We start from the raw sequence: 16,594 nt of genomic DNA on the forward strand, positions 1-16,594 counted from the left end.
TCCACATTACTTGAATGCAGAGAGTGAATAAAATAGGAATATGTTATCAAATATTATCATAAATAAGTTAATAAGAATAATTCATTTAATTAATTAATTAATACCAGAAGGGAGTCTGGTCAGCAAGGCATGCTATGAGTAGATGGATGTGATGAGGGGTGGATACAATCAAAATGCTTTATATACTTTTCGAAAGTGTTTTCTTCATTTGAAAAACACCTTCCTACCCATTAAAACCCATTTTCCCAACTTTCAGCTCTCTGCCTGCGTAGATGTCTTCATTACGGAAATTCTTGCCTAATTCTAGACTAGTATTTGGCTTCATGGCTTTGAACAGTACCTTTGCTATTCCATAGCATGTGGTAGCACAAACTATAATTAATCAGTTCATCTACAGGAGACCACTTATCCAGTTTGGATTTCCCATTTCAATTCTTTGGGTGATTTTGATACATCGTTACAGGAACTAAGTCAAATTAGTTGCCTTTATGGTTTGAAGAAATGCCGAATATTCCTGAAAGTAGGTAAGGCATTCCACAGGTGCCTTAGAAATGCGCCATGATTCTCTGATTCCCCATGCTCGCCAACCCTGGGAATATCTGGGTGTACAATATAGCGACTTCCATGTGGATTGAATTGTTAACCACTGGACAAAAGTGGTACCATTTCTCAGGTTTAGTTTGAAGTTTACTGCCAGGTAATGTTGAACATTATTACATCTGATTTATTAGTGATGTGTAAAGTTCTATAGAAAAAAGACTATGTAGGACCTTTTATAATTTAAGCATGTCACTTAATTGTTTTCAAATGCTTATGTTCATCTTTTTAAAATTATTTTTTGTACCTTATACAACTTGGAATGTTCATAATTTTCAGACGTTTTCTATCATTTGTAGACAGCATTTTAGACTATGTAAACCAAATACTAACAATTTATTAAAACCAATAATTAAAATAAACACAACATTGAAAACATCAGAAGGAATAAAAAGGAGCAATACTTAAACAGAACATTGAATACATCAGAAGGAGTAAAAAGGCTATTTCTCAGGGGAGGGAAGTCTGGCTGTGGGATTGGAACTGCTGCTGGATTGAAATCAGCAGCTGATCGTGAGTTACAGGAACAATAGCTCAGATATAGCACAGAGTGCAATTGATGAGCAGAGGTGACAGTGCCATCCTCTAAATAGGTAGGCCCACTATAACAAGCAGGACATGACTGAAAGATACCTCGTATGTACAGACATACTGAGAAACAGCTTCCACAGCTGCTATCCTGTGTGCTGTCTGGGCTGCTGCCGCCACATCTGTCTACAGGGACTCATGCATCACAGAACCTTCTGGGGGTTTTTGTGCCCAGCAGCTCTGGTGCACAAGTTCATTCTGGCTCCAGAGTGGCTCTTTCCCCTGCTGATTTACACCCACTCAATGTGCGGATCTGAGGCAGTGTGTCTCCCCAGATCTGAGTCTTCCTCATCCTTGGTTTGTGAATCCTTGGCATGTTCTTCCTGCAACTGGGTCAGGAGCCTCTTGACGCGGACACTAAGATCAGAGTGTGGCATGCACACACTCAAGTAGGCCTTCAGGTATTTCAGAGGCAACAGGTCTGCTGGGTCACAAAAGTCCTCAGGATTCGTGTCCATCCATGTTTCCAGGAAGCTACAGAGGGTGTTCTTTACTTGTTCATCCTCTTTAGAATAAGGTTTGATGTAAGCATACCTAGAAACGACCAAAGAGTATGTCACCTCTAAAGTCCCAGTCCCCTCACCTAATACTGTCACTTCTGGCTGCTCTCAGATATATTTGTTCAGATGTACACAATAGGTGCTTTCCATGTATCTGTGCCAAAGATGAACACAGGTGTCTGTATCCAGACCTCTCCTTGGTCACATGATTTCCTGCATTGTCTTTCATGGATCTCTACTTTGGACACATCTCTACTGCTACTCCAATATTTCTAGTACCTCCTTTATGTATGAGAGAATTGCATTCACTAAGGCCTCAGAAATATTGCCAGAATGGTAAAGAGCTTTTCAAAGGTAGAGGGGTTGGTTACAACCATTTTAGGGTCTCAGCTCTGGACAGCCCAATCCCTTGAACCAAGCATGGGAGAAGGAATTACTTAAAGCATGCTAATGGGTTCTGACAATTATGTAGACAAGAAAAAGATGGAGACAGAGACAGAGACTGAAACTTAGACAGAGCCAGAGCCTGAGATAGAGACAAGAGATAGAGAGTGAGACAGAGAGGGAGAGGAAGAAGAAACGGAGAGGGAAACAGAAGAGAAAGGAAGATGGGGATGGAGATGAGGGAGAGGGAGAGGGAGAGCCATCGAGAAAGAGAGAGAGAGAGAGAGAGAGAGAGAGAGAGAGAGAGAGAGAGAGAGGAGAGAGGAGAGACACATACAAACATATAGAGACTTGAAGGGCATAAAGGGAGAGGACCATTGAGACAAGGTGAGAGAGACAGAGTAGGGCAGATGGGAATTCCTGAAACCAACAGGAGGGTCAGAAATGATGGACGTGGAGATGGGCACTCACCTCACAAAAACCAGGTCCAACACCTGTAGGGGGGTGGCAAAATATCTGTATGTAGACAGAAAAGCAAGGACTGAGAAGGGGTCCCATTCCTTCAGAGAAGGCACCAGGGTGTTCATCTGCTCAACCACAGCCTTTGCCCTGGAGCAGGCCTCTCTCTGGGACTCCATCTGGTCGTGTTGGGCGGAAGCATTCTCCACCTGAAGAGAGATTAAAGTTGAAGGTTCAAACTGGCTCAGATCTGCACCCTTCTGAATGGTTCTCCTCATCCAAGTTTACCTGAATTATCTCAATGCCAAACCCACAGAGAAAAGAGAGCACTTACCTGGTCTGTGTGTTCCTGTCCTTGGCTGGCCTTGGTCAAATTTGTTCCCTTTCGGGAAAATGGCCACAGGCGTTGAAAGCAAGAGTGAATCCTCTGCCTCCAGACACCATCATGGCCTTCCCCATTGTGTCTCCTGAGGCCTGAGCCTCGAGTAGTCCGAAGACAGCAAGAAAACATCCTGCCCTCTCTACTGTCTCTGACAAGTGAGCCTGTAGGCCTTGCTCTAACCAGCAGGTTGCCTGGTTACCAAGGTTCTGCATTGTGAGGTCTACTTCATGAGGGTGGTTCCATTACTGTAGCTCTTTGATCAGGACATTCCTTAAAGGCTCCCATGTCCCCTTCCATTTCCTAGGTGCACAAATAAACTCAGGAATACATGTGTTTCCCACTGCGCTGTCCCCAGAGATATCTTAATACAGCCAGCACCTCAGCTGTGCAGTCTCAGTCCCTACTGTGGAGCTGCATCTGTGAGCATGATCATAAATTCAGCCCTACGTATCCCCATCTACCATGAACATACCCTAGGCCTTTTTCCTTGCCTTTATGTGACCTTGTATGTGTTCTGTGTGGAAGGAGACCATATGCATGCTTGTGACAGGCAGTAGCCCCACAATGTCAGTGTGCTTGCATAGGAATTTTTTTTCCCAGGATCAGTTTCCACCACCATGGTCATCTTAGGTCTTAAACTCACAAGTTTATATCACTTTGTAAACAGCCGACTGAGGCACATCCACCATCGTATAAGATGGCACCCTAACACTCTTTCAAAGTGGATTCATCCTCCATTGCTTTGTCTTTCAATTCCTACTGGTGTCCTTGATCTAATCCTCTCCAGTGATTGATACTCTCTCTCTCTCTCTCTTTCAAATATATATATCGATATCTATATAGATAGATAGATAGATAGATAGATATAGATGTAGATGTAGATATAGATATAGATATAGATGTAACACAATGTGTGTTAGTATATACCTAACATACTTATATACATAATCTCCATGAGCACTATTCTTGTCAACTCTAGCAGAACCCATTCGTTCATATTCAAAATAGGGCAGCTTCCAAGTACATTTAGCAACCTGGTTTATCAGTTTTCGCTAAGACAGGGCAACTTTTCTCCTATTAACTCAGTGAGTGGAATGGCTCCCTTAGTCAGGAAACAGAGTCAGAGACAGTCCCTGCTCCCACTACTAAGGCTTCACAGGAAGATGAAGCTACACAAGTGTTGCAAGGTCCTGCGGGTCCATGTCAGTCCAGTGTAGGCTACCAGGTCCCCATGCAGGATCTCTGGTGGACATTTCAGTCCCTGTATCCTATGGGCTTCTTTGACTGGATATTCCCCCCAGTCCTGTGGTGTGCTCTACCTCTCAGCTCAAAGAAAATTTCCTCCAAATTTTCTACAATGTTTTTCTAGCTCTACCTAATGTATGACTGTGTGTCTTTGTACTTGTTCCATCACTTTCTAAGTGAGGCTTTTCTGATGACAATTGTGTTAGCAATAATCTCCGAGTATACCAGAATATTACTAGAAATCCTTTCATTTGCATTTTTCTATTCCCTTTTTTCTTTCATGTCTCTGTGCATCTATGTCGATGGGTGGTCCAGTCTCTGGTTCTGGGTGCCTTAGGCATTGCGAGGTGTAGACATACTCCCATGTAATGGGGCTCAAATGTGTCAAGGCATTGGTTAGACCCTTTAGAAATTTGTTTCTTTTACTACAGTACATGATATAGGCTGTACAAAATGTAGATGAAACGTTTTCTTGCTGGGCTCATATCCTAATCTGTCCACTGAAAGTCTTTCTGGTTACATGAGAAGTCTCAATATCCCCAAATTCTAGGAATCTAAGCTGGGATCGCCTCTCATAGATTCCTAAGAGTTTCCATTTCACTAGGATTCCAGCTTGTCCCAGAGATACCCCCAATTCTGATTTATTCTCCCAACCCTCTCTCCCAATTGGATCCTCCATTTTCTTTCCCTACCCTTCATTTAGACCCCTCCTCTACCTACCTCCCACCCCAATACGCCCAAATCGATGTTGATTTTCTTTCCCCTTCAGGGTGTGATGCATGTACCTCCTTCTTGGGGCCTCTTATTACTTAGGTTCTCTTTGTCTGTGTCTTTCTCTGTGTCAAGTAGTAGCATACTTGTTCTTTATTTTAAAATTAATTTCCACATTTAAGTGAATATATTATATTTGTTTCCAATTCCATTCATTTGCCAGAATAGAACCAGATGTTGCTTTTAACAGCTGAAGAATACCCAAGTGTGTAAAGGTAAAATATTTCCTTTGTCCATTCTTCAATTGAAGAACTTTACGTTGTTTCTAGCCATTAACGAAAAAGATTGTATGATGATAGTTTAGCATGTTAACAGCTAGTATGTATTTTTTTCTACAAGCCCAAAGTGTTCACTTCCAAAGTTGTTGTTCAATTTTGCACTTCCACCAACAATAGAAAAGTGTTCCCTTTGCTTTAGCCATTCTGACAGGTAAGATAGAATCACAGTCATTTTATTTATTTCCCTGATGACTAAGGATGTTGAACGTTTGTCTTAGTGCATTTAAGCGAGAACATTCTGTTGAGAATCCTGTTTAGATCGGTATTGTTGGTCCATGTCCACCCAGCATGTCCACTGCAGAGGCATAGCATGGAGACTTTGACTGTGCTTATCCCAGAGAGCTTGCCTTGAGACAATGGATGCTCCAGGAGTGAAAAATGCATTCTGAGATGAGAGATAGCCAAAGCTGGGATTCCTTGCCTTTCAGGCATCTAGTTGCCCCTTGAAAATTCTGCATGTTTCCAATGGGGGAAAAAAAGCCATAAACACTGACCTTACTACAGAACCTTTGACTTACAATGGTGTCAGGTTGGTTAGATATGCATGTCCTTCTGTGACACAAACATTGTGGGATTAATCAACAGATGTCTGACTGGACTTAAGACTCATTCTCTGAGTTGGACCTATACCCCACATGGCATTGCTGACCAAGAGCCTGAGACTAGATAGTTCAGGGACATGGGGAATATCTGAATAGGACTGTTCTACAAGAGAAAGATAAAAAAGTGATTCCTTAGGAACTGTTGGGCTCATAGACCAGTGCCTTCCTCAGCCTACTTCAGAGAAGCTTCAAGCAGATCACAAGACATACTGAGACCCATAAACAGAATTTATGTAGAGTGAGTCAACTAGGAGCACTCAGTCCTAACCTGGAGAAGTGTCTTCATGCACCCATCCTCCACACAGGATGATCTCCACTTGATAACCCTTTGCAATTGAAAGTTCAGATTTGGCTATGAGAATCTCCAGGTAAACAAACTTCTCTTTAGTGCAGTCCTCCTGTTCAGCAAGAAATGGCTAACAGAAAACGAACCCATTTATATCTATGAATGAGGCTCCTGGTTCATAATGTCCTACCAGGACTTTGTGTAATTTAACTTTCATATTTCACTATTATTTATATAGAGCCTTTTTCTCTTTTGTGTCTGCATGACCTTTGTGTATCTGCTCTGGATTCCATGTTATTGTTTTTAAGGGATTTTATGCTCATTCTTAGCCCTGGAGAAGGGGATTCTGAAATCTTCACACTTTCTGCAATGCTGACTGCAGCTGCTGTTTCCTGGGGAGGGAGAATCATGTTCGTCTGAGGGTGTGACCAGGGGTGGACTGACTGTATTCGTGCACTCAGTCAGTGGACACATACCTATTCCTACATGATCCACATTACTTGAATGCAGAGAGTGAATAAAATAGGAATATGTTATCAAATATTATCATAAATAAGTTAATAAGAATAATTCATTTAATTAATTAATTAATACCAGAAGGGAGTCTGGTCAGCAAGGCATGCTATGAGTAGATGGATGTGATGAGGGGTGGATACAATCAAAATGCTTTATATACTTTTCGAAAGTGCTTTCTTCATTTGAAAAACACCTTCCTACCCATTAAAACCCATTTTCCCAACTTTCAGCTCTCTGCCTGCGTAGATGTCTTCATTACGGAAATTCTTGCCTAATTCTAGACTAGTATTTGGCTTCATGGCTTTGAACAGTACCTTTGCTATTCCATAGCATGTGGTAGCACAAACTATAATTAATCAGTTCATCTACAGGAGACCACTTATCCAGTTTGGATTTCCCATTTCAATTCTTTGGGTGATTTTGATACATCGTTACAGGAACTAAGTCAAATTAGTTGCCTTTATGGTTTGAAGAAATGCCGAATATTCCTGAAAGTAGGTAAGGCATTCCACAGGTGCCTTAGAAATGCGCCATGATTCTCTGATTCCCCATGCTCGCCAACCCTGGGAATATCTGGGTGTACAATATAGCGACTTCCATGTGGATTGAATTGTTAACCACTGGACAAAAGTGGTACCATTTCTCAGGTTTAGTTTGAAGTTTACTGCCAGGTAATGTTGAACATTATTACATCTGATTTATTAGTGATGTGTAAAGTTCTATAGAAAAAAGACTATGTAGGACCTTTTATAATTTAAGCATGTCACTTAATTGTTTTCAAATGCTTATGTTCATCTTTTTAAAATTATTTTTTGTACCTTATACAACTTGGAATGTTCATAATTTTCAGACGTTTTCTATCATTTGTAGACAGCATTTTAGACTATGTAAACCAAATACTAACAATTTATTAAAACCAATAATTAAAATAAACACAACATTGAAAACATCAGAAGGAATAAAAAGGAGCAATACTTAAACAGAACATTGAATACATCAGAAGGAGTAAAAAGGCTATTTCTCAGGGGAGGGAAGTCTGGCTGTGGGATTGGAACTGCTGCTGGATTGAAATCAGCAGCTGATCGTGAGTTACAGGAACAATAGCTCAGATATAGCACAGAGTGCAATTGATGAGCAGAGGTGACAGTGCCATCCTCTAAATAGGTAGGCCCACTATAACAAGCAGGACATGACTGAAAGATACCTCGTATGTACAGACATACTGAGAAACAGCTTCCACAGCTGCTATCCTGTGTGCTGTCTGGGCTGCTGCCGCCACATCTGTCTACAGGGACTCATGCATCACAGAAACTTCTGGGGGTTTCTGTGCCCAGCAGCTCTGGTGCACAAGTTCGTTGTGGCTTCAGAGTGGCTCTTTCCCCTGCTGATTTACACCCACTCAATGTGCAGATCTGAGGCAGTGTGTCTCCCCAGATCTGAGTCTTCCTCATCCTTGGTTTGTGAATCCTTGGCATGTTCTTCCTGCAACTGGGTCAGGAGCCTCTTGACGCGGACACTAAGATCAGAGTGTGGCATGCACACACTCAAGTAGGCCTTCAGGTATTTCAGAGGCAACAGGTCTGCTGGGTCACAAAAGTCCTCAGGATTCGTGTCCATCCATGTTTCCAGGAAGCTACAGAGGGTGTTCTTTACTTGTTCATCCGCTTTAGAATAAGGTTTGAAGTAAGCATACCTAGAAAAGACCAAAGAGTATGTCACCTCTAAAGTCCCAGTCCCCTCACCTAATACTGTCACTTCTGGCTGCTCTCAGATATATTTGTTCAGATGTACACAATAGGTGCTTTCCATGTATCTGTGCCAAAGATGAACACAGGTGTCTGTATCCAGACCTCTCCTTGGTCACATGGTTTTCTGCATTGTCTTTCATGGATCTCTACTTTGGACACATCTCTACTGCTACTCCAATATTTCTAGTACCTCCTTTATGTATGAGAGAATTGCATTCACTAAGGCCTCAGAAATATTGCCAGAATGGTAAAGAGCTTTTCAAAGGTAGAGGGGTTGGTTACAACCATTTTAGGGTCTCAGCTCTGGACAGCCCAATCCCTTGAACCAAGCATGGGAGAAGGAATTACTTAAAGCATGCTAATGGGTTCTGACAATTATGTAGACAAGAAACAGATGGAGACAGAGACAGAGACTGAAACTTAGACAGAGCCAGAGCCTGAGATAGAGACAAGAGATAGAGAGTGAGACAGAGAGGGAGAGGAAGAAGAAACGGAGAGGGAAACAGAAGAGAAAGGAAGATGGGGATGGAGATGAGGGAGAGGGAGAGGGAGAGCCATCGAGAAAGAGAGAGAGAGAGAGAGAGAGAGAGAGAGAGAGAGAGAGAGAGAGAGAGAGAGGAGAGAGGAGAGATACATACAAACATATAGAGACTTGAAGGGCATAAAGGGAGAGGACCAGAGAGACAAGGTGAGAGAGACAGAGTAGGGCAGATGGGAATTCCTGAAACCAACAGGAGGGTCAGAAATGATGGACGTGGAGATGGGCACTCACCTCACAAAAACCAGGTCCAACACCTGTAGGGGGGTGGCAAAATATCTGTATGTAGACAGAAAAGCAAGGACTGAGAAGGGGTCCCATTCCTTCAGAGAAGGCACCAGGGTGTTCATCTGCTCAACCACAGCCTTTGCCCTGGAGCAGGCCTCTCTCTGGGACTCCATCTGGTCGTGTTGGGCGGAAGCATTCTCCACCTGAAGAGAGATTAAAGTTGAAGGTTCAAACTGGCTCAGATCTGCACCCTTCTGAATGGTTCTCCTCATCCAAGTTTACCTGAATTATCTCAATGCCAAACCCACAGAGAAAAGAGAGCACTTACCTGGTCTGTGTGTTCCTGACCTTGGCTGGCCTTGGTCAAATTTGTTCCCTTTCGCGAAAAGGGCCACAGGCGTTGAAAGCAAGAGTGAATCCTCTGCCTCCAGACACCATCATGGCCTTCCCCGTTGTGTCTCCTGAGGCCTGAGCCTCGAGTAGTCCGAAGACAGCAAGAAAACATCCTGCCCTCTCTACTGTCTCTGACAAGTGAGCCTGTAGGCCTTGCTCTAACCAGCAGGTTGCCTGGTTACCAAGGTTCTGCATTGTGAGGTCTACTTCATGAGGGTGGTTCCATTACTGTAGCTCTTTGACCAGGACATTCCTTAAAGCCTCCATGTCCCCTTCCATTTCCTAGGTGCACAAATAAACTCAGGAATACATGTGTTTCCCACTGCGCTGTCCCCAGAGATATCTTAATACAGCCAGCACCTCAGCTGTGCAGTCTCAGTCCCTACTGTGGAGCTGCATCTGTGAGCATGATCATAAATTCAGCCCTACGTATCCCCATCTACCATGAACATACCCTAGGCCTTTTTCCTTGCCTTTATGTGACCTTGTATGTGTTCTGTGTGGAAGGAGACCATATGCATGCTTGTGACAGGCAGTAGCCCCACAATGTGAGTGTGCTTGCATAGGAATTTTTTTTCCCAAGATCAGTTTCAACCACCATGGTCATCTTAGGTCTTAAACCCACAAGTTTATATCACTTTGTAAACAGCCGACTGAGGCACATCCACCATCGTATAAGATGGCACCCTAACACTCTTTCAAAGTGGATTCATCCTCCATTGCTTTGTCTTTCAATTCCTACTGGTGTCCTTGATCTAATCCTCTCCAGTGATTGATACTCTCTCTCTCTCTCTCTCTCTCTCATATATATATATCGATATCTATATAGATAGATAGATATAGATGTAGATGTAGATATAGATATAGATATAGATATAGATGTAACACAAGGTGTGTTACTATATACCTAACATACTTATATACATAATCTCCATGAGCACTATTCTTGTCAACTCTAGCAGAACCCATTCGTTCATATTCAAAATAGGGCAGCTTCCAAGTACATTTAGCAACCTGGTTTATCAGTTTTCACTAAGACAGGGCAACTTTTCTCCTATTAACTCAGTGAGTGGAATGGCTCCCTTAGTCAGGAAACAGAGTCAGAGACAGTCCCTGCTCCCACTACTAAGGCTTCACAGGAAGATGAAGCTACACAAGTGTTGCAAGGTCCTGCGGGTCCATGTCAGTCCAGTGTAGGCTACCAGGTCCCCATGCAGGATCTCTGGTGGACATTTCACTCCCTGTATCCTGTGGGCTTCTTTGACTGGATATTCCCCCCAGTCCTGTGGTGTGCTCTACCTCTCAGCTCAAAGAAAATTTCCTCCAAATTTTCTACAATGTTTTTCTAGCTCTACCTAATGTATGACTGTGTGTCTTTGTACTTGTTCCATCTCTTTCTAAGTGAGGCTTTTCTGATGAAAATTGTGTTAGCAATAATCTCCGAGTATACCAGAATATTACTAGAAATCCTTTCATTGGCATTTTTTCTATTCCCTTTTTTCTTTCATGTCTCTGTGTGCATCTATGTCGATGGGTGGTCCAGTCTCTGGTTCTGGGTGCCTTAGGCATTGCGAGGTGTAGACATACTCCCATTTAATGGGGCTCAAATGTGTCAAGGCATTGGTTAGACCCTTTAGAAATTTGTTTCTTTTACTACAGTACATGATATAGGCTGTACAAAATGTAGATGAAACGTTTTCTTGCTGGGCTGATATCCTAATCTGTCCACTGAAAGTCTTTCTGGTTACATGAGAAGTCTCAATATCCCCAAATTCTAGGAATCTAAGCTGGGATCGCCTCTCATAGATTCCTAAGAGTTTCCATTTCACTAGGATTCCAGCTTGTCCCAGAGATACCCCCAATTCTGATTTATTCTCCCAACCCTCTCTCCCAATTGGATCCTCCATTTTCTTTCTCTACCCTTCATTTAGACCACTCCTCTACCTACCTCCCACCCCAATACGCCCAAATCGATGTTGATTTTCTTTCCCCTTCAGGGTGTGATGCATGTACCTCCTTCTTGGGGCCTCTTATTACTTAGGTTCTCTTTGTCTGTGTCTTTCTCTGTGTCAAGTAGTAGCATACTTGTTCTTTATTTTAAAATTAATTTCCACATTTAAGTGAATATATTATATTTGTTTCCAATTCCATTCATTTGCCAGAATAGAACCAGATGTTGCTTTTAACAGCTGAAGAATACCCAAGTGTGTAAAGGTAAAATATTTCCTTTGTCCATTCTTCAATTGAAGAACTTTACGTTGTTTCTAGCCATTAACGAAAAAGATTGTATGATGATAGTTTAGCATGTTAACAGCTAGTATGTATTTTTTTCTACAAGCCCAAAGTGTTCACTTCCAAAGTTGTTGTTCAATTTTGCACTTCCACCAACAATAGAAAAGTGTTCCCTTTGCTTTAGCCATTCTGACAGGTAAGATAGAATCACAGTCATTTTATTTATTTCCCTGATGACTAAGGATGTTGAACGTTTGTCTTAGTGCATTTAAGCGAGAACATTCTGCTGAGAATCCTGTTTAGATCGGTATTGTTGGTCCATGTCCACCCAGCATGTCCACTGCAGAGGCATAGCATGGAGACTTTGACTGTGCTTATCCCAGAGAGCTTGCCTTGAGACAATGGATGCTCCAGGAGTGAAAAATGCATTCTGAGATGGGAGATAGCCAAAGCTGGGATTCCTTGCCTTTCAGGCATCTAGTTGCCCCTTGAAAATTCTGCATGTTTCCAATGGGGGAAAAAAAGCCATAAACACTGACCTTACTACAGAACCTTTGACTTACAATGGTGTCAGGTTGGTTAGATATGCATGTCCTTCTGTGACACAAACATTGTGGGATTAATCAACAGATGTCTGACTGGACTTAAGACTCATTCTCTGAGTTGGACCTATACCCCACATGGCATTGCTGACCAAGAGCCTGAGACTAGATAGTTCAGGGACATGGGGAATATCTGAATAGGACTGTTCTACAAGAGAAAGATAAAAAAGTGATTCCTTAGGAACTGTTGGGCTCATAGACCAGTGCCTTCCTCAGCCTACTTCAGAGAAGCTTCAAGCAGATCACAAGACATACTGAGACCCATAAACAGAATTTATGTAGAGTGAGTCAACTAGGAGCACTCAGTCCTAACCTGGAGAAGTGTCTTCATGCACCCATCCTCCACACAGGATGATCTCCACTTGATAACCCTTTGCAATTGAAAGTTCAGATTTGGCTATGAGAATCTCCAGGTAAACAAACTTCTCTTTAGTGCAGTCCTCCTGTTCAGCAAGAAATGGCTAACAGAAAACGAACCCATTTATATCTATGAATGAGGCTCCTGGTTCATAATGTCCTACCAGGACTTTGTGTAATTTAACTTTCATATTTCACTATTATTTATATAGAGCCTTTTTCTCTTTTGTGTCTGCATGACCTTTGTGTATCTGCTCTGGATTCCATGTTATTGTTTTTAAGGGATTTTATGCTCATTCTTAGCCCTGGAGAAGGGGATTCTGAAATCTTCACACTTTCTGCAATGCTGACTGCAGCTGCTGTTTCCTGGGGAGGGAGAATCATGTTCGTCTGAGGGTGTGACCAGGGGTGGACTGACTGTATTCGTGCACTCAGTCAGTGGACACATACCTATTCCTACATGATCCACATTACTTGAATGCAGAGAGTGAATAAAATAGGAATATGTTATCAAATATTATCATAAATAAGTTAATAAGAATAATTCATTTAATTAATTAATTAATACCAGAAGGGAGTCTGGTCAGCAAGGCATGCTATGAGTAGATGGATGTGATGAGGGGTGGATACAATCAAAATGCTTTATATACTTTTCGAAAGTGCTTTCTTCATTTGAAAAACACCTTCCTACCCATTAAAACCCATTTTCCCAACTTTCAGCTCTCTGCCTGCGTAGATGTCTTCATTACGGAAATTCTTGCCTAATTCTAGACTAGTATTTGGCTTCATGGCTTTGAACAGTACCTTTGCTATTCCATAGCATGAGGTAGCACAAACTATAATTAATCAGTTCATCTACAGGAGACCACTTATCCAGTTTGGATTTCCCATTTCAATTCTTTGGGTGATTTTGATACATCGTTACAGGAACTAAGTCAAATTAGTTGCCTTTATGGTTTGAAGAAATGCCGAATATTCCTGAAAGTAGGTAAGGCATTCCACAGGTGCCTTAGAAATGCGCCATGATTCTCTGATTCCCCATGCTCGCCAACCCTGGGAATATCTGGGTGTACAATATAGCGACTTCCATGTGGATTGAATTGTTAACCACTGGACAAAAGTGGTACCATTTCTCAGGTTTAGTTTGAAGTTTACTGCCAGGTAATGTTGAACATTATTACATCTGATTTATTAGTGATGTGTAAAGTTCTATAGAAAAAAGACTATGTAGGACCTTTTATAATTTAAGCATGTCACTTAATTGTTTTCAAATGCTTATGTTCATCTTTTTAAAATTATTTTTTGTACCTTATACAACTTGGAATGTTCATAATTTTCAGACGTTTTCTATCATTTGTAGACAGCATTTTAGACTATGTAAACCAAATACTAACAATTTATTAAAACCAATAATTAAAATAAACACAACATTGAAAACATCAGAAGGAATAAAAAGGAGCAATACTTAAACAGAACATTGAATACATCAGAAGGAGTAAAAAGGCTATTTCTCAGGGGAGGGAAGTCTGGCTGTGGGATTGGAACTGCTGCTGGATTGAAATCAGCAGCTGATCGTGAGTTACAGGAACAATAGCTCAGATATAGCACAGAGTGCAATTGATGAGCAGAGGTGACAGTGCCATCCTCTAAATAGGTAGGCCCACTATAACAAGCAGGACATGACTGAAAGATACCTCGTATGTACAGACATACTGAGAAACAGCTTCCACAGCTGCTATCCTGTGTGCTGTCTGGGCTGCTGCCGCCACATCTGTCTACAGGGACTCATGCATCACAGAACCTTCTGGGGGTTTTTGTGCCCAGCAGCTCTGGTGCACAAGTTCATTCTGGCTCCAGAGTGGCTCTTTCCCCTGCTGATTTACACCCACTCAATGTGCGGATCTGAGGCAGTGTGTCTCCCCAGATCTGAGTCTTCCTCATCCTTGGTTTGTGAATCCTTGGCATGTTCTTCCTGCAACTGGGTCAGGAGCCTCTTGACGCGGACACTAAGATCAGAGTGTGGCATGCACACACTCAAGTAGGCCTTCAGGTATTTCAGAGGCAACAGGTCTGCTGGGTCACAAAAGTCCTCAGGATTCGTGTCCATCCATGTTTCCAGGAAGCTACAGAGGGTGTTCTTTACTTGTTCATCCTCTTTAGAATAAGGTTTGATGTAAGCATACCTAGAAAAGACCAAAGAGTATGTCACCTCTAAAGTCCCAGTCCCCTCACCTAATACTGTCACTTCTGGCTGCTCTCAGATATATTTGTTCAGATGTACACAATAGGTGCTTTCCATGTATCTGTGCCAAAGATGAACACAGGTGTCTGTATCCAGACCTCTCCTTGGTCACATGATTTCCTGCATTGTCTTTCATGGATCTCTACTTTGGACACATCTCTACTGCTACTCCAATATTTCTAGTACCTCCTTTATGTATGAGAGAATTGCATTCACTAAGGCCTCAGAAATATTGCCAGAATGGTAAAGAGCTTTTCAAAGGTAGAGGGGTTGGTTACAACCATTTTAGGGTCTCAGCTCTGGACAGCCCAATCCCTTGAACCAAGCATGGGAGAAGGAATTACTTAAAGCATGCTAATGGGTTCTGACAATTATGTAGACAAGAAAAAGATGGAGACAGAGACAGAGACTGAAACTTAGACAGAGCCAGAGCCTGAGATAGAGACAAGAGATAGAGAGTGAGACAGAGAGGGAGAGGAAGAAGAAACGGAGAGGGAAACAGAAGAGAAAGGAAGATGGGGATGGAGATGAGGGAGAGGGAGAGGGAGAGCCATCGAGAAAGAGAGAGAGAGAGAGAGAGAGAGAGAGAGAGAGAGAGAGAGAGAGAGAGAGAGAGAGAGGAGAGAGGAGAGACACATACAAACATATAGAGACTTGAAGGGCATAAAGGGAGAGGACCAGAGAGACAAGGTGAGAGAGACAGAGTAGGGCAGATGGGAATTCCTGAAACCAACAGGAGGGTCAGAAATGATGGACGTGGAGATGGGCACTCACCTCACAAAAACCAGGTCCAACACCTGTAGGGGGGTGGCAAAATATCTGTATGTAGACAGAAAAGCAAGGACTGAGAAGGGGTCCCATTCCTTCAGAGAAGGCACCAGGGTGTTCATCTGCTCAACCACAGCCTTTGCCCTGGAGCAGGCCTCTCTCTGGGACTCCATCTGGTCGTGTTGGGCGGAAGCATTCTCCACCTGAAGAGAGATTAAAGTTGAAGGTTCAAACTGGCTCAGATCTGCACCCTTCTGAATGGTTCTCCTCATCCAAGTTTACCTGAATTATCTCAATGCCAAACCCACAGAGAAAAGAGAGCACTTACCTGGTCTGTGTGTTCCTGTCCTTGGCTGGCCTTGGTCAAATTTGTTCCCTTTCGGGAAAATGGCCACAGGCGTTGAAAGCAAGAGTGAATCCTCTGCCTCCAGACACCATCATGGCCTTCCCCGTTGTGTCTCCTGAGGCCTGAGCCTCGAGTAGTCCGAAGACAGCAAGAAAACATCCTGCCCTCTCTACTGTCTCTGACAAGTGAGCCTGTAGGCCTTGCTCTAACCAGCAGGTTGCCTGGTTACCAAGGTTCTGCATTGTGAGGTCTACTTCATGAGGGTGGTTCCATTACTGTAGCTCTTTGATCAGGACATTCCTTAAAGGCTCTCATGTCCCCTTCCATTTCCTAGGTGCACAAATAAACTCAGGAATACATGTGTTTCCCACTGCGCTGTCCCCAGAGATATCTTAATACAGCCAGCACCTCAGCTGTGCAGTCTCAGTCCCTACTGTGGAGCTGCATCTGTGAGCATGATCATAAATTCAGCCCTACGTATCCCCATCTACCATGAACATACCCTAGGCCTTTTTCCTTGCCTTTATGTGAC

The 16,594-nt window shown here is 42.7% G+C and overlaps 3 protein-coding genes across 3 annotated transcripts; all 3 read right to left on the reverse strand.

The window, feature by feature from the left end:
• Positions 1-1,034: 1,034 nt before the first annotated feature.
• On the reverse strand, positions 1,035-3,076 carry LOC120098135 (ral guanine nucleotide dissociation stimulator-like). The gene is made up of 3 exons (XM_039097244.2): positions 2,863-3,076; positions 2,541-2,737; positions 1,035-1,719 (listed from the first exon to the last, which is right to left on the reverse strand). The coding sequence occupies exons 1-3, from the start codon at positions 3,037-3,039 to the stop codon at positions 1,416-1,418; spliced, it is 678 nt and encodes a 225-aa protein (XP_038953172.1). The 5' UTR covers positions 3,040-3,076; the 3' UTR covers positions 1,035-1,415.
• Positions 3,077-7,496: 4,420 nt separating this feature from the next.
• On the reverse strand, positions 7,497-9,693 carry LOC120098320 (ral guanine nucleotide dissociation stimulator-like). Its single transcript, XM_039097397.2, has 3 exons — positions 9,451-9,693; positions 9,129-9,325; positions 7,497-8,301 (listed from the first exon to the last, which is right to left on the reverse strand). Exons 1-3 carry the CDS (start codon positions 9,625-9,627, stop codon positions 7,998-8,000), a joined length of 678 nt encoding a protein of 225 aa, XP_038953325.1. The 5' UTR covers positions 9,628-9,693; the 3' UTR covers positions 7,497-7,997.
• A 4,391-nt stretch (positions 9,694-14,084) lies between these two features.
• LOC120098134 (ral guanine nucleotide dissociation stimulator-like) lies at positions 14,085-16,278 on the reverse strand. The gene is made up of 3 exons (XM_039097243.2): positions 16,045-16,278; positions 15,723-15,919; positions 14,085-14,889 (listed from the first exon to the last, which is right to left on the reverse strand). Exons 1-3 carry the CDS (start codon positions 16,219-16,221, stop codon positions 14,586-14,588), a joined length of 678 nt encoding a protein of 225 aa, XP_038953171.1. The 5' UTR covers positions 16,222-16,278; the 3' UTR covers positions 14,085-14,585.
• Positions 16,279-16,594: the final 316 nt, after the last annotated feature.

The sequence above is a fragment of the Rattus norvegicus genome, chromosome 18, assembly GCF_036323735.1.
Source record: "Rattus norvegicus strain BN/NHsdMcwi chromosome 18, GRCr8, whole genome shotgun sequence".
Taxonomy (NCBI): domain Eukaryota; kingdom Metazoa; phylum Chordata; class Mammalia; order Rodentia; family Muridae; genus Rattus; species Rattus norvegicus.

Coding starts and splice junctions, on each gene's coding strand:
- LOC120098135 (XM_039097244.2), bottom strand. CDS start 3,039: ATGTTTTCTTGCTGTCTTCGGACTACTCGAGGCTCAGGCCTCAGGAGA. Junction 2,738..2,862: donor GACAGGAACACACAGACCAG/GTAAGTGCTCTC, acceptor ATCTCTCTTCAG/GTGGAGAATGCTTCCGCCCA. Junction 1,720..2,540: donor TTGGACCTGGTTTTTGTGAG/GTGAGTGCCCAT, acceptor GGTCGTTTCTAG/GTATGCTTACATCAAACCTT.
- LOC120098320 (XM_039097397.2), bottom strand. CDS start 9,627: ATGTTTTCTTGCTGTCTTCGGACTACTCGAGGCTCAGGCCTCAGGAGA. Junction 9,326..9,450: donor GTCAGGAACACACAGACCAG/GTAAGTGCTCTC, acceptor ATCTCTCTTCAG/GTGGAGAATGCTTCCGCCCA. Junction 8,302..9,128: donor TTGGACCTGGTTTTTGTGAG/GTGAGTGCCCAT, acceptor GGTCTTTTCTAG/GTATGCTTACTTCAAACCTT.
- LOC120098134 (XM_039097243.2), bottom strand. CDS start 16,221: ATGTTTTCTTGCTGTCTTCGGACTACTCGAGGCTCAGGCCTCAGGAGA. Junction 15,920..16,044: donor GACAGGAACACACAGACCAG/GTAAGTGCTCTC, acceptor ATCTCTCTTCAG/GTGGAGAATGCTTCCGCCCA. Junction 14,890..15,722: donor TTGGACCTGGTTTTTGTGAG/GTGAGTGCCCAT, acceptor GGTCTTTTCTAG/GTATGCTTACATCAAACCTT.